We start from the raw sequence: 13,720 nt of genomic DNA, 5'->3' as shown, positions 1-13,720 counted from the left end.
ATTCCCACATTCCCACATCACTCCCCACAGTGCCACACGTGGGACTCTGGTTTGGTTTTGCTGGTGCAGCTTTCAGGTGAAGAAACGCCACTGGAAACGGCACCCGGGCAAAGCTGGGGCCAAAACACAGAGCTGCTACTTGCAATCACATCAAAGACAGAGAAATGTAGGAACCTCTGGGCTGGGCCTTGTGGAAGCCTCGTGTTCTACAGAGCAAGATACCTGAGAAGAAAACTGTCCCTGAAAGTTAAAAGGGTTCATGTGGAGCAGTGGAAAAAAACAGGAAGCAACGCCCCCAACTGCTGCTCACAACTACAAAGGGTTCCAGCCAGGAGAAACCACCTCAGAGGTTTTTCATGTGTGAAAATCCTCCCTTTGCCAATGTTCTAACTGAGATGTGCAAACACCATCACAGCTCAAAGGAAAACCTGTGTCTGTGGCAAACAAACAGGGGAGCAAATCACCACATGGGGTTTATTTTGCCCAGAACAGAATTCAAGCCTGCAAGACAGAATCTGTACATGCACACGTGTGCGTAGTCTGGGCATAAAGGTTTGCTCTACCCTGCTGGAAATGATTCCGAGCCCGTGTGACGTTCCTGGGAGTAAAATTATATCCACCTGCAAACTAGGGACCCAAATGAGGGCCCATAAGGAGAGCAGGGAATTTACTCACACACGGGTGTGCCAAGGATGAAACAGAAGAGTGCAGGCTCCAGGCAGAACAGCACAGGCAGGTGTGCAAAGAAAGATCAGCTTTCCTTCTCCCCATCTTTAATTCATGGCTTTGGAGTCCACTACCAGGTGCCTGAGGCTTACTTTCATCTCATTTACTGCTTCGCTTCACTCCCTCAATTAGTTCTCACTTATTACACCAGACGAAGACACTTCACCCCTGTCGTTTCTTTTGTCCCGCAAAAGGGGACGACAAAACCTACAGAGTTTAAATTAAAAAGAAAGATCCTCTGGGTGGGCCCAGAGGAGACAGCGCTGCCACGGCCGCCCACCCCAGCCCCCGTAGGACTCACCAGCAGGCCAGGATGCAGAGGGCCGTGAAGAGGATGATGGGGATGGGGTAGGAGGCGCAGAGCAGCCCGTGGCTGTAGAACGCCCGCGAAATCCTCTCGCGCAGCTTTTCAGTCAGGGTCATCCTCGGCCGCCCTCACCTCGAGGCCATCCCGGGCTCGGGCAACTCCACCTCGGGCAGCCCTCCACGGAAGGCTCCGGATCCAGCTGGGGAGGGCACAGGGAGAGGAGGAGAGAAAGAAAAGGGAAAGAAACGTGATCAGCTGGCTTTAGGAAGATCCCAGCGGTTCAGGGATTGTTCCCTGGCAGGGCCCTGCCCCTGGATCCCTGGGAATGTCCAAGGTCAGGCTGGACACTGGGTCTTGGAGCAGCCTGGGACAGTGGAAGGTGACCCTGCCACGGCAGGGGTGGAACTGGGTGATCCTCAAGGTCCTTTGCAGCACAAACCATCCCGGGATTTCTTGATTCTATGAAATGACGGAGCAGAACTCAGCCTCACCGTCAGGGCCGGACCATCCCTGTTCCATGAGGAGCTCAGGAACAACATGGACATGCTGCAGAAAATACACCAAAAGCGGCTCTCTGACCAGCCTGAGCTGCCAAAAGCCACTCTGGGGAGGAGCACAGCACTGGCAACAATTTCGAGCCATTTGAAGGAGGAAAACTTTGTGTTTACCCTCTTCACCTGCTGTCCAACACAGCATTCCCTAAGAAAACACAGAGCATTCCAAAGCTAGTATTTCTTTATCACTTAGGGGGGGGGCTGCATATTAAAATGTGCCATCTTGATTTGCTTTCTGCTGTGACAGAGCTCCTCAGAGTGAACAGCAGGAACTGTTCCTGCTCCAAGTCGTTTCTGCAAGCAGAGATTATCTAAGCCAAAACAAACCTGCTGATTGTAGGACAAATGCTAGAGGAGAATTCCTCGCCTTTTGCATGGCTGCAAAGCCAAGTTTGCCTGGAAGCACGAGGGCAACAGGGATGTTTCCACCTTGCAGCACCACGGGTGACATTTCTGGTTCCCTTCAGGTGCAAGAGACGGACACACTTCACAGAATCCCGGGATCCCTGAGGCTGGAAAAGCCCTCCAGGGTCACCGAGTCCACCTTGTCCCCAGCCCGGAGCTCTGAGTGCCACCTCCAGGTGTTCCTGGGACACCTCCAGGGATGGGCACTCCAAACCTCCCTGGGCACTTCCAAGGCCTGAGCGCTTTTTCCATGGGGAAATTCCTGCTGCTGTCCACCCTGAGGCTGTTCCCTCCTGTCCCTGTTCCCTGGGAGCAGAGCCCGACCCCACCTGGCTCCAGCTCCTGCACTCTGACACAAACAAGGCTGACCAGCAGAAGGAAGAAATGCAGAACTTCCTTTTGGAGGAAAAAAAAAATCAACTCAAACTCGCTACCCTTCCCCCCCGGACAAAAGCTTTTATCTCACCCAACAATAGTTACATGTTCCGAATTCTTTCCATTTCTGTCTGAAAGGCTTTACAGCCTTCCCAGGAGCCTCCCTGGACACCGAGGGCAGGGAAACACAGCGGAGCCCACTGTGAGCTTAGAGGATAAACCAACAAAGGTGGAAAACTTTTCCTTTCCTAATACACAGTCACCCGGGACTTTAGGTGCACTCAACTCCTCAGTTTTCCACAAAGTGTTCTGGAATCAGAGCTCAACATTACGTGTAATAAAAACACACATCTGAGCCAGTGAAGCCTGGAGGGGGGGGAAATATAAGGAAAAAATTCCAAAATAAATCCCCATTCCATAGAATTCTTCTTGCACTTCAATACATTCAATTACTTGCTCCATCATGCTGCCTGTATCTGAACCTCCAATGGGAATTTTAAGCATTTTCCACTTACAACCCCAAGCTTGGCAAACAGGACCAGACCCAACACGGTCCTTTCTCCCTCCCCACATCCCAGCAGGATGCTCACATCCCAGGGCTGACCTGCCTGTGCACACCTGCTCTGCAGATGGAACACCTCAGCCCTGCAGCACGCGTGGGATTTGAGGAGTTTTCCTGCCAAGGCTGTGTTTGGGGAAGGCCAGGGGAGGAATGGATGGGAAAGAAGGAGGAATCGACTGAAAATGAGAATTTATAAAGGTCACTGGGCTGCTCTGAGGGCCAGGTGGGTGAAGGAGCACCAGCAGAAATTCCCCTCCTGGTGCTGCAGGCACTGCCTTGTATCCACAAATCCATCAATCCCACACGGGCTCCTGGGGGATCAGAGAAACCTCCCGCCTTCAGAGCTGCCCCAGAACACCTGCAAGCAGCAGGACTGGTGCTGCTGGATACCAGAGCGGCCAGAACACCTCAAATTCACCTCAGACTGACACATTTCACCTGGGCTCGAGCCAGGAACGGGGGTCCAAACAGGACAGTGCCTCCTTGGTACCCACGGGCCACCCATCCCACAGCCTGGGGGACACACACACAGAGGAATGGAGTCCCAGGTGTTCCCCATCACCAGACACACAGGAATGGAGTCCCAGGTGTTCCCCACACTCCTGGGCTGCTCACAGGGCACAGGAGCCAGCACCAAACCCGGCTGATCCCTGCTCCTGATCTCCCAGCTGCCCAAACTCAGCAGCACAGACACCCCGAGGACAAGGGGGATCTGGGGCTCCCTGCAGAGGCAGAGAGCAGATGCTGGGTCGCTCCCAGTCCAGAAAAGCACCTGGATTTTCCCTCTGTTGGGCCCGGAGCTGGCTCAGGGCTCTGAGCGATCACTCACTGGTCTCAGTGCCACGGGAGCTCCCAAACCCCCCCACGCACAAAGGGAGGGAGGCACAGACCTCAGAACCCAACTGTCCCTCTCAGCAGGCGTGGACTGTCCCCCGGCAGGGCCAGGGAACATTCCCCGGGACTTCAGAGGTGGGAAAACAAGGGGCTGGCTGGAGACAAGGCTCCTTCACAGAAACGCTGCACAATGGGCTCTAACACCAAGGTCCTGCTCTCCCCTCGCATTCCCATGGGAAGAATAAGGGGCTTTGTGCTGCCAGGGGACACGGAGGTCACGAGGAACAGAGCACTTCCTATGGGAAAATCCCAGAGCCATGCGCTAACCCCGGGGAGGCTGGGGTCTGCAAGGGGTTAATCCCACCAGTGCTGCAGGAACAAGGCCCGGAGCCCTACAGGGATTGTCCTTCACACAAGGGGCACTCGCCACATTCAAAAGGTGGAAAACACACGGCTGAGTCCTCTCCCTCCATTCCAGCTCTGGGGCTACAGCCGCGCTGAAAGCCTGACACGGGTTTTTGAGCCAGATTTCAGTCCCCAAAACGTGCAAAGGCACTTCATTTTACCCCTTGTGCCTCACTCTGCCAGTTTTCCTCCCCGTACAACATCCATTTATGGGTGGAGTTTAAAAATTCCGAGGTTATCCCGAGCAGACCCCATTTTGTAAGTGGCATTTCACTCACCTTACGTTTTATTAACACCTCTTGAAACGCCCGAGTAGCAACAACAATGAAGATTCAAAGAGGAACACTTCAATGATCTCTACACGTCAGATAAAGGCATCTGCTCCCAAAACAGGGGCTGACATTCAAAATCAGTTTCCAAAACGGTTTTCGGGACTTTTTTAAGCTTTTCTGCCACAAGAGAAGAACCTCAGTTACGCTCCTGCTTTGGAAGTCATTCACTCAATGTGGTTTCTATCCTTTCTTCCTTCCCAAAACACTCCAAACAGCACCAGACAACAACTTGTTGCCGTGGACGATGAGGCAGGATGGGATGTTCCATCCTGTTTCAGAAACACAGAAGTTTGGGATTTGTGACAAAAGGAGAAAACATCCAAACTTAGAAAAAAAACACGATTTCAAAGTTCACTCCTCCTGTCGCATCCAGCCAAGGGAAGCTCCCTTGCACGTGAAGAACAGAGATCCCAGATCCAGGGAAACACTTCCCAAGCCCTTTTCTCCATCACAGAGCTCTTGCCCAGCCCTGTACAGCCGGGAATGGTCCACAGGCACAGAATCCCAGAATGGTCTGGGCGGGAAGGCATCCTAAGGATCACCCAGTTCCAGCAAATGGGATGGGATGCGCAGAGGGAAAATAACTAATTCCCTGAAGGTGTGACATGATGCGGCGCAAAGAAGGAACTTGTCTGCTAGAATGGAACGGAATCGGGATGCAAATCCATCCTCACACGTGCCAAGTGTGCTCCACGCAGCACTGGGCATTCCTGCTCCTCCTCCTCATCCCACAGGGGACAAAGGGACTGAGGAGCTCAAGGATGATCAAAGAGCAGCTTTTATCAGTACGTGGACACCAGGCAGCCCTGGCAGGGCCCGAGGCAGTGCAGCAGGAAGGGGCTGTCTCTTTTATCCCGGGATAAACTGGCACCAAACCAGCTCCAGAGTGGCAGCTCAAAATAAACACGAGCTAAGCCGGGGAAATCTTGTCCCCAGCACGCTGTCCCTGACACATGGGTGACACAGCCAGCAGACAAATCTCGGGAAGAGCCAGCCACGAGGCACAGCTGAGCCAAGGCAGGGATGCCGTGGCTGCAGGAGCCCCGCACGCCCGGCACGGCGCTGGCTGCAGTGCCCAGCACACTGCTCTCCTTCCTGCACTCCGGGAACGCTCAGAGACCCAGAGAGGAGAGCCGGGGAGCCTGCCCTGGCAAACGAATTATGCAATGCATCCCACGTGATCCCTCTGGAATAATCTCCTCCTCTTTGTTTATCAGTGCAGCCGCTCCACAAGTGGCTGGGGAATCACTTTCTCCTAAAAATACCGGGGACTGATGCAACAGCCCCGTGCAGTTACGGCTGAGAGCTCCCCACGGAGCCCAGCTGGGCAATGCCACCGTGCCCCTCTCCTGGCCAAACACCCCAGAGGCAGGCACAGGCACCAGGGACTCCACAGAGCCTTTACTCTTGTGGAAACAGCCTGCCCAGCACAGCCCCTTCTACTGCAGGTGGTATTTCTACTCGCGCCCTTTTCTAATCCTCTCTACCAGAGCAGGGTCAACATCTCAGCCCAAGGCTCTTGTTGTGGGAGGATAAAACAGGCAAAAGGCTTTTGGATCATCTGCCTGGACCTGTGCAAAGCCTTGGGGTCCAACAGCACAAGGATGTGGAGCTGCTGGAGCAAGTCCAGAAGTGAGGGTTGGAGCCCCTCTGCCCTGGAGCCAGGCTGGGAGAGCTGGGAATGTTCCCCCGGAGAGGGAAATGCGCCAGGGAGAGCTCCGAGCCCCTGGCAGGGCCTGAAGGGGCTCCAGGAGAGCTGGAGAGGGACTGGGGACAAGGGATGGAGGGACAGGACACAGGGAATGGCTTCCACTGCCAGAGGGCAGGGATGGATGGGAGATTGGGAAGGACAAGAAGCTGTGGCTGCTCAATCCTTGGCAGTGTCCAAGGCCAGGCTGGACAGGGCTTGGAGCTGGGACAGTGGAAGGTGTCCCTGCCATGGCAGGGGATGGAACAAGGTGGGCTTCAAGGCCAAACCACGATTCTCCGGTTCTGTGTCGTTCGTGAAACGGTAACTTGGTGCGATCTGTGCCACCCCTGAGGCTGCCAGCTCTGCTGAGACTGGGGACAAGCACCAAAGAGCCCAGGCCACCCTCAGTGCCCGTGGGTGACACCAGCTCCAGCTGAAGGGCACAGGCAGCTCTGTGTGCAGCACTCACCTCAAGGACACAATCCCTCACCCTGCGTGCACTGACAGAGCCTTCCCCACTGCAGTGACCTGGAGCACTGTGCTCTGCAGGAGCGCAGCCTCTCCCAGATCCCAGCCAGCTTTCCCAGTGGGAAGGATCCAGCCAAGCTCACACATCCACACAGGCCGGCTCAGCTAGGACAGGCAGCAGGCCTTGGCACTAGATCACTCCCGGCCAGGGTTATCTCCAGGGGGATCCAGAACAGATCCAGCTGCGCCCAGGCTTGAGTCTGAGGATCAGCAGGCAGTGACCCTGAGGCCCAGGGTGGTGCAAAGGGCAGGAAGGTCAGCGACCTGCGGGGAGAACCAGGTCAGCCACTGAGGTCCCACCAACAGGGACACGGGGGAAAGGAGAACCCCGAGGGGCACTGGGGAGGGGACAAAGCAGGGCACACCACCGTGTGCAAGGCACCTGCGGGAGGTTCTCCCTCCCAGGCTGGGCAGGTGACTCTGTGGTCTGCCCTGCCAAGGCCAGACCCTGGTACTGTGCCCAGGGGACGCGGGGACACCACAGTCACCTGCCCCAGGCGTGGTCAGGGACACACAGCACAGGGACAGGTCAGCAGTGACAGGGGGACAGCAGGGACACGGGGCTGGAGGGGGCTCTGCCTCACGGGCCTCACTCAGAGCATAACCAGCTCTGCTCCAATCATTCCCGACAGGTGTTTATCCAATTTGCTCCTCGGCAGGCACAGAAATGTCTGCAGGCCCCAGGTGCCAGACAGGGTTTGGAAATGTTTTTACCTGCCCACCCCCCCGCTATTTAACCCCTTCTGTTCCCAGGGGGCACACACAGCCCCAGCAGCGGCACTTGGGACCAGGGAATTGCTGAGGAAAAGCCCTCGGGGTCCCCGGAGTCCAACTGCTCCCACAGGGCTGCCAAGGCCACCAGCACCGATTTTCACACCCAAACTTTCACCTCCCCCTTCCCACGTACACAGGAGGGTCACCAGGTTCCTTTCATTAGGGATTACACCTCATTAATTATCCCCGTGCCTGCAGCTGGCTATTTTTGCCTCAATCCCGACCCCACCACTGTCCTTCCTCATCACCAGCCCATTTTCAGGCCACATTTAATTGCTCAAACCCGTTTCTCACCCCTGAATGACACATGCAGCCCTTCTCCTGCTTTATGTCGTTTACAGCCTGAATATGCGCAGTCTGTTCTGCCGCTCCAGTGATGAGTGAGACCCCAGAGCCCCTCTCAGGGCACCCAGGCCCGTCAACAAGGCTGTTAGTGCTGCTCTCAACACATTTATCTAACCACACTCTTACCCATCACAGAAATGGTGCTTTTCAACCATTTCCCACTTGCTGCAGGATTTTGGGATGACTACTACTCCCCGTTCTCTTTGTCCCACCCCTTCACCCACACCAACAGCTCGCTCTGCTCCGGGCTTTGAAAACATCACCGACTTTCCAAGACGCCTCCTAAAGCTCCTCGGGTCTTTTCCAGTCCCCGCTTTGAGCACACAGACAGAAATACCTCCCTGCAACCACAGCTTGCAAAGCCGCTCTTCCTTTTCGTGGCCTGGCACTAGCACCCGCTGCTCACCAGGAGTCAAAAGGCGACGGACGCTCTCCAGTTTTGGGGACGCCAGACATAAAGCTTTCCCCTCTGCTCTTTCCTTTAGCACCTTCCTGCAACGAGGACGTTCCAGGGATGATTGTGAGCCCCTTGATGCCCTCTGACAGTCAGCTTTGATTTTTATCTCAATCCTACCTTCGTGGCCTTGCTGCTCTTCGAATGAGGCACAGAAACACCTGTGGGGTTGAAGCGCCCGCACTGCAGGAGTGCTGAAGGCAAGGAGAAAGCAGCACTTGGACTGCCCAGCTCCAGCTCTGCCTTTGGGGAGGCAAAGTTCACCTGGGAAACACCTGGAGCCGTTCACCATCCCAACACAGCTGGGGAGATTCACCCTCTTCTTCCTCAGTTATCTCCCACCTCAGCAAGCCAGGCTCTGAACTGAGCACAACTCCTACCCTGTTTCTTTCTCTGGGGCTTCTCTCCCTGCAGAGGACACATTTCCTGCCTCAAAACTCTCCCTCAGAACACAAACCAGCAGCGGTGGTTAACGATCAATATTGGGAAATAAAACCCAAAGCAAAGCGACCTGCTCAATGTAGGCAAACACATCCTGTCTGCGTGGTTTGGTGTTTTATTTCTGAAACAGACACACTCAAAATTCAGATTTGTGTCCGGATACCTGACCTGCACCTTCTCTGCCACTCCTCTTTGAGGGATGTGGAAGGGATTAAAGACAGATGCTTCTCTCCAGGGACAGTTAAAGAGGACAGTAACTCCTTCAGGAGTGCCCAGGATGGGCAAACACTGTCTATGGAAGGAACTGCAGCTCCTTTCCCAGCCCTGTGCCAGGTCCCTCCCCAGCCCCAGGAGCAGAGAGCAGCTTCCCAAAACCCAGCCCGGGTAAACCACACAAACCACATTCACCCTGTGAGCAGAACTCTGCCTTCTCCAAACCCACAGCCAACGGGGTCCATTCGCCTCCTGGAAGAAAATCCCCCCAAAAAAACCCCTCAGGAGTATCTTCTGAGTGCCATCAAACACTCCTGCAGACAAGTCCAGCTATGACTGGCAGGAGTTTCCTGACTTGCTGTAATTAGAGCTTGGTCAAATGAAGTTAAGCACTATAATTTCCCTGAAAAATACGCTGTGGAAATAAAAAAAAAAACCCAAACAAAACAAAACCCAAGAGTCTTCCCATTTCGGAGGCAGGGCTGGGGCTGCAGCACCACTTGGGCTCCTGTAAAGTGAAGGGTTCCCAAAACTCGTGGATTTGGCAGGAGACCAGAAGTGTGCCCTTGGCTCTCTGGGGAACACGGTCCCTTTCCCACGCAGAGCCCAGTGGTGTTTCCAGCCTGGACTCCGGAATTCTGTAATGACCAGGGGTCCCCTCACAGGCAGGATGAGAAGGATGACAAAAGGGAGACAAACCCCACAATTCTGACCATTTACCCGTGAAATAAAAAGCAAAACTTTAGACATAACCCTCAGCACGTGTTCCCCTGCATGGCTCCCTCAGAAATAACCCCCAGAGCTTTGATGAGGACAGTTTTTGGGGTTCAGAAGTCTGCACTCCCACATCTTTGGGGCTTGTGGAGAGGCCCAGAGGGACACAGCACCTGTAAGGTGACACACCTGCCCGGGATTGGCTTTCCACAGGTTCTGGGTCACAGCAGGAACACCAGGCAAGGCTGAACACACCAACTCGGGGCTCCCAGCCGCGGGCACCTCCAGCATCACACAGAACTAAACATTTTCCTTTCTAACCATCACCAGTTAGGAGGCCAGGCTCAGGAAATCACTGCACTCTTTCTTCCACATGGAGAAACGATCCCAAAACTCCTCAGTGAGGCAGCAAATCCCAAAGTCTGACTCGGACATTGTCCTCTGTAAACAAACCAACTATTATTCCTTTATCACAATGCCCCACACAAGATTAATTCAGATTTAAGGACTGCAATCCTGCTCCCCTCCCCACTGCCCGCCATGCTGCCACTCCAGCTGAAATAATTCTTTTCCTGGGAGGAGAAGTTTACTTTTTCAGTTATGCCAAAAGGCCAGGGCTGTTCTGAGCCATCGGGTCTTCACTTGAGGCCATGAATGAAAAGATTCCCTCAGTTCCCTGTTCTGGCACCTTGGATGGAGCAGCGACACCCCCAGACCACAGAACAGCCCAGTGCTCCCCAAGCCTTCCCTTCCCACCCTTTAATGCACTGCACAACAGGGAGAAAGGGGGTTCAAAGGAATTATATCACAGATATCAGAGCCAAGGAATGCCTGGAGAGCTGCTCCTACACCTCCTCGCAGTCCCAGACTGTGCCCCCACCTCCAGGCAGAGCTCCCCAGAGAAATCTCCTGTCCAAGGGGGGGGAAGGTGCCTGCAGCTGGCCTGGGAAGGATTCCCAGGATCAGGATCTGCTGTGCTGCTGCTCCTCACCCACGACATCCCACCACAGGCAGGTAATGCTATTTTTGTTCCACGAGCTGTACCTGCTCTACTTTTTAAATTCCCATCAGTTGGGGAAAAAAAAAAAAAAAAAAAAAGGGAGTTTTTGCTGCATAATGATCCAAACTGTGATGCCAGACAGGCCCAGCAACCCCCTGACTGAAAACAGTGTTGAGTAACTCGGTGAGAGCCTAATTCATTCATTCATCACAGGATCCTGACACCTAAAATACTATTTTAATACTCCCGAGACAAACCCTGATTGTTCTCTTCGGCTCTTTTGGGATGTTGTACTTGAATCACGATTGGAAAAACAAACCGTGCCAAGCTGTACCTGGAAACACGGAGCCGTTCAGGGAACATCCCGGGGAGTTTCTCCTCTCTTCCCAATCCCAACCAGCTAATCTCCTCTCTGCATTACACAACAGCTCGTGTAATCCCAAATTTACCACCGCGCTCCTGCCCTCGCAGCTCCGGTTTCGCAGAGAGGGAGCTCACGCCTCATCTCTGCCCCTTGAATGAAAAGAAACTCGGTTTGCCTTTCAACAACCCGGAAAAACACGTGGATGCTGCATTCAGGAAATTCTGGCACTAAAGGCCAAAATCTTTCCGGAGTCTTTTCCTCGGGATTCTCCCGAACACAAGCCCCAGAACCGTCTCAGCGTTCCAAAAGCTCCTCGCTCGTTATGTTAAAGTTAATATAAAGATTACGTACAAGGACTCACAGGAGGAAATCGACTCCTAAATTCTGACCAAATTCCAAAGTTTAGCACGATTCGGGGGGGGCGAGATAACTGCTGGGAGCACAGAGCCAGGTCCGCAGAGAACCAGAGCAGCAAATCCATGTGGTTCTGAAGTGACCCCGCGCCAAACCTCGTGGAGTATTCCCTTCCCCTGTCCCACCGCTCCCTTTACATCTTCCATCATTTTAATCCTTCCCCGTCACACATTTTCTCCTGATCCCGCGGCAGAGGTGATCAACCCCTTCTCTCCTCTCCCCCCCCGTCCCTCTGCCCCAAAACTTTCTCCGCGTCTCCGTGGATTCCTGAATATCGCCCAGATCCCACAGACAGGTGATTTTCCCCAGGGCAGAGACTTACAGCACGGAGCCAAATCCCCAGAGAGGCACGGCAGAAAACCCTCAGGGCGCCAACAGACCCCAGGGAATAAAATATTCCACATTCCCATCGTTCCCTTTAGGTATTCCTTACAAATTCCAGCCCCGGAAAGAGGGGGTGCCGGGGGGGATGTGAGGGGAAGGCGCGGCCCCGGGCCCGCCGTGAGGGGACCGGAGGGGAAACTGAGGCACGGAAGGGGCGCTGAGGGGTTATTTCCACAGCCGATGGCGCTGCCCCCGCCCGCCCCGCTCCCTCCTCACCTCACCGGGAAGCGGCTCCTTCCTCACCTCCGCCCTTTGACCCGGCCGCGGCTCTCGTGCTTCGTCGCTGAAGGTATTTTTTGAGGCCTTTTTTTTGTTTTTTTAACGTGGGATGTTGCGGGGTTTCTGAGGTCTAACCCCGCGTTAATCCCGAGCTTTTCTGCCCGTTCCCGGCCCGGTTTCTCCCACCCCCTCCCGCCCTCCCCCCGCTGCCGCCGCCGCCGCCGGGCCCCGAGCGCGCGCGCGCAGCGCCGCACGTCGGCCACGCCCCCCGCCGTCGGCGTGGCCGCGCCCACGGCCCGCATGCCACGCCCCCAGGAGGGCAGTTAATCCCCACTATGGGCTTTATTTGCATGGTCACGCCCACATAACGCGGCCCGCCTCTATATTTGCATAACCACGCCCTGGCCCTCACCCGCGTTCAGCTGGCCACGCCCCCGGAAGCGGCGCGGAGGCGGCGGGAGCACGTGGAGCGGGGAAAGGGCAGCACCGGGAGCGGCCCCGGGGCGGACAGGGCACGGCAGCAGCACCGCGCACCGGCCGCCATGCGGCTCACGGGCACAGCGGAGCCGGCCCATGCACCCGGGCACGGCGGGAACGTGCGGAAGGCGCTGGGAGTCCTGAGGATCCCAGGAGGGACAGGAGTTGATGGCGGGGATTGGGCACGAGGAGCCCTGGAGCGTGCCGGGGCAGAGCGCATCGGGAGGGAGCGCCTTGCACCGGTAGCCCTGGCTCGGTGCAGGGGACAGAGGTGACTCTGATTCCCGGGAACAGAAGTGGGCCAGGCGTTGGGAGCGCTGGGCATATGCCATGGAGCGGTACCCAAAGGCCAAGGGATCTTTCCTTCCCCCCAGCAAGGCCCCTGCTCTCCTGCCAGCACGCTGCTGCCATGGGGTGGGATGTTGCCACACACATTCCCTGCTCCTTCATCTCCAGGGGCTGAGCACCCCCAAAGCCTTTCCAGGGCCCTTCCTGCAGCTGTCAGACTGACGCTTACCAACAGTCCCTGCTGCTGCAGCTTTTGCCAGTGTAACAGATCCCCTCCTGCACCGCTGCTCTGCTCGCAGCTCCCTCCGAGCCCAGCGCTGAGCCCTCAGGCCAAGTCCCACCCAACCTCTCAGCATTGCCCAAGGCGGGCAGGCACACAAATACCGCCCGGCACACTAACACCGCCCGTGGCAGAGCCCCGAGCACGCAGCTGGTGGCTGACCCCGGCCAAGGCCGTCCTGTCCTGCCACCGATGGCACCATTCCTGACATCCACTCGCCGGCGGCCCTCTCCCAGCGTCAGCCCCAGAGCGAGGCCCCGGCTGGATGACAGCCGTGCTGGTGGCCTTGGCTCAGCACAGCTGCCCCACGGTGTCCTCACGGCCAAGGCCAGCGCTGGACACTGGGCTGGGAACGCTGGGTTTGGCCCTCACTGTGACTCAGCAGCCCCCACGGGTCCCATGCCCCTGTCCAAGCTCACACAGTGCAGGCAGAGTGGCTCATCCCAAAGGGCTCGGATCCCCCGCATGGGGACATGGGGGCCAGGCCCAGGCTCCTCAGCCCATCCCTTGGTACAGGCACCGGTTAAGGGCAGAAAGAACCAGGCAAAAGGCAGCAGTGATGTCACACAGTGATGGTGTCATACAGTGATGATGTCACACAGTGAGGTCACACAATGACCCTGCTGGTTTCAGAA

The 13,720-nt window shown here is 55.9% G+C and overlaps 1 protein-coding gene across 2 annotated transcripts in view; it reads right to left on the bottom strand.

The window, feature by feature from the left end:
* SCAP (SREBF chaperone) overlaps positions 1-12,220 on the bottom strand; it is a 47,715-nt gene extending 35,495 nt beyond the window's left edge. Inside the window, exons 1-2 of one of the 2 annotated variants that reach the window (XM_066202380.1) lie at positions 12,038-12,220; positions 1,028-1,232 (exon numbers count right to left, since the gene is read on the bottom strand). In XM_066202380.1, coding sequence (XP_066058477.1) covers positions 1,028-1,149 — 122 coding nt within the window. In that variant the 5' untranslated portion in view covers positions 1,150-1,232; positions 12,038-12,220. The remainder of the gene's footprint in view (positions 1-1,027; positions 1,233-12,037) is intronic. The other variant, XM_066202389.1, reaches the window with a different exon arrangement.
* Between the last annotated feature and the right edge of the window lie 1,500 nt (positions 12,221-13,720).

Source organism: Chamaea fasciata, unplaced genomic scaffold (assembly GCF_029207755.1).
Source record: "Chamaea fasciata isolate MVZ Bird 193981 ecotype frontalis unplaced genomic scaffold, bChaFas1.0.hap1 SCAF_1, whole genome shotgun sequence".
NCBI lineage: Eukaryota > Metazoa > Chordata > Aves > Passeriformes > Sylviidae > Chamaea > Chamaea fasciata.
The sequence above is the reverse complement of the archived record's forward strand: the minus strand, read 5'-3'. Positions and strand labels throughout refer to the sequence as shown.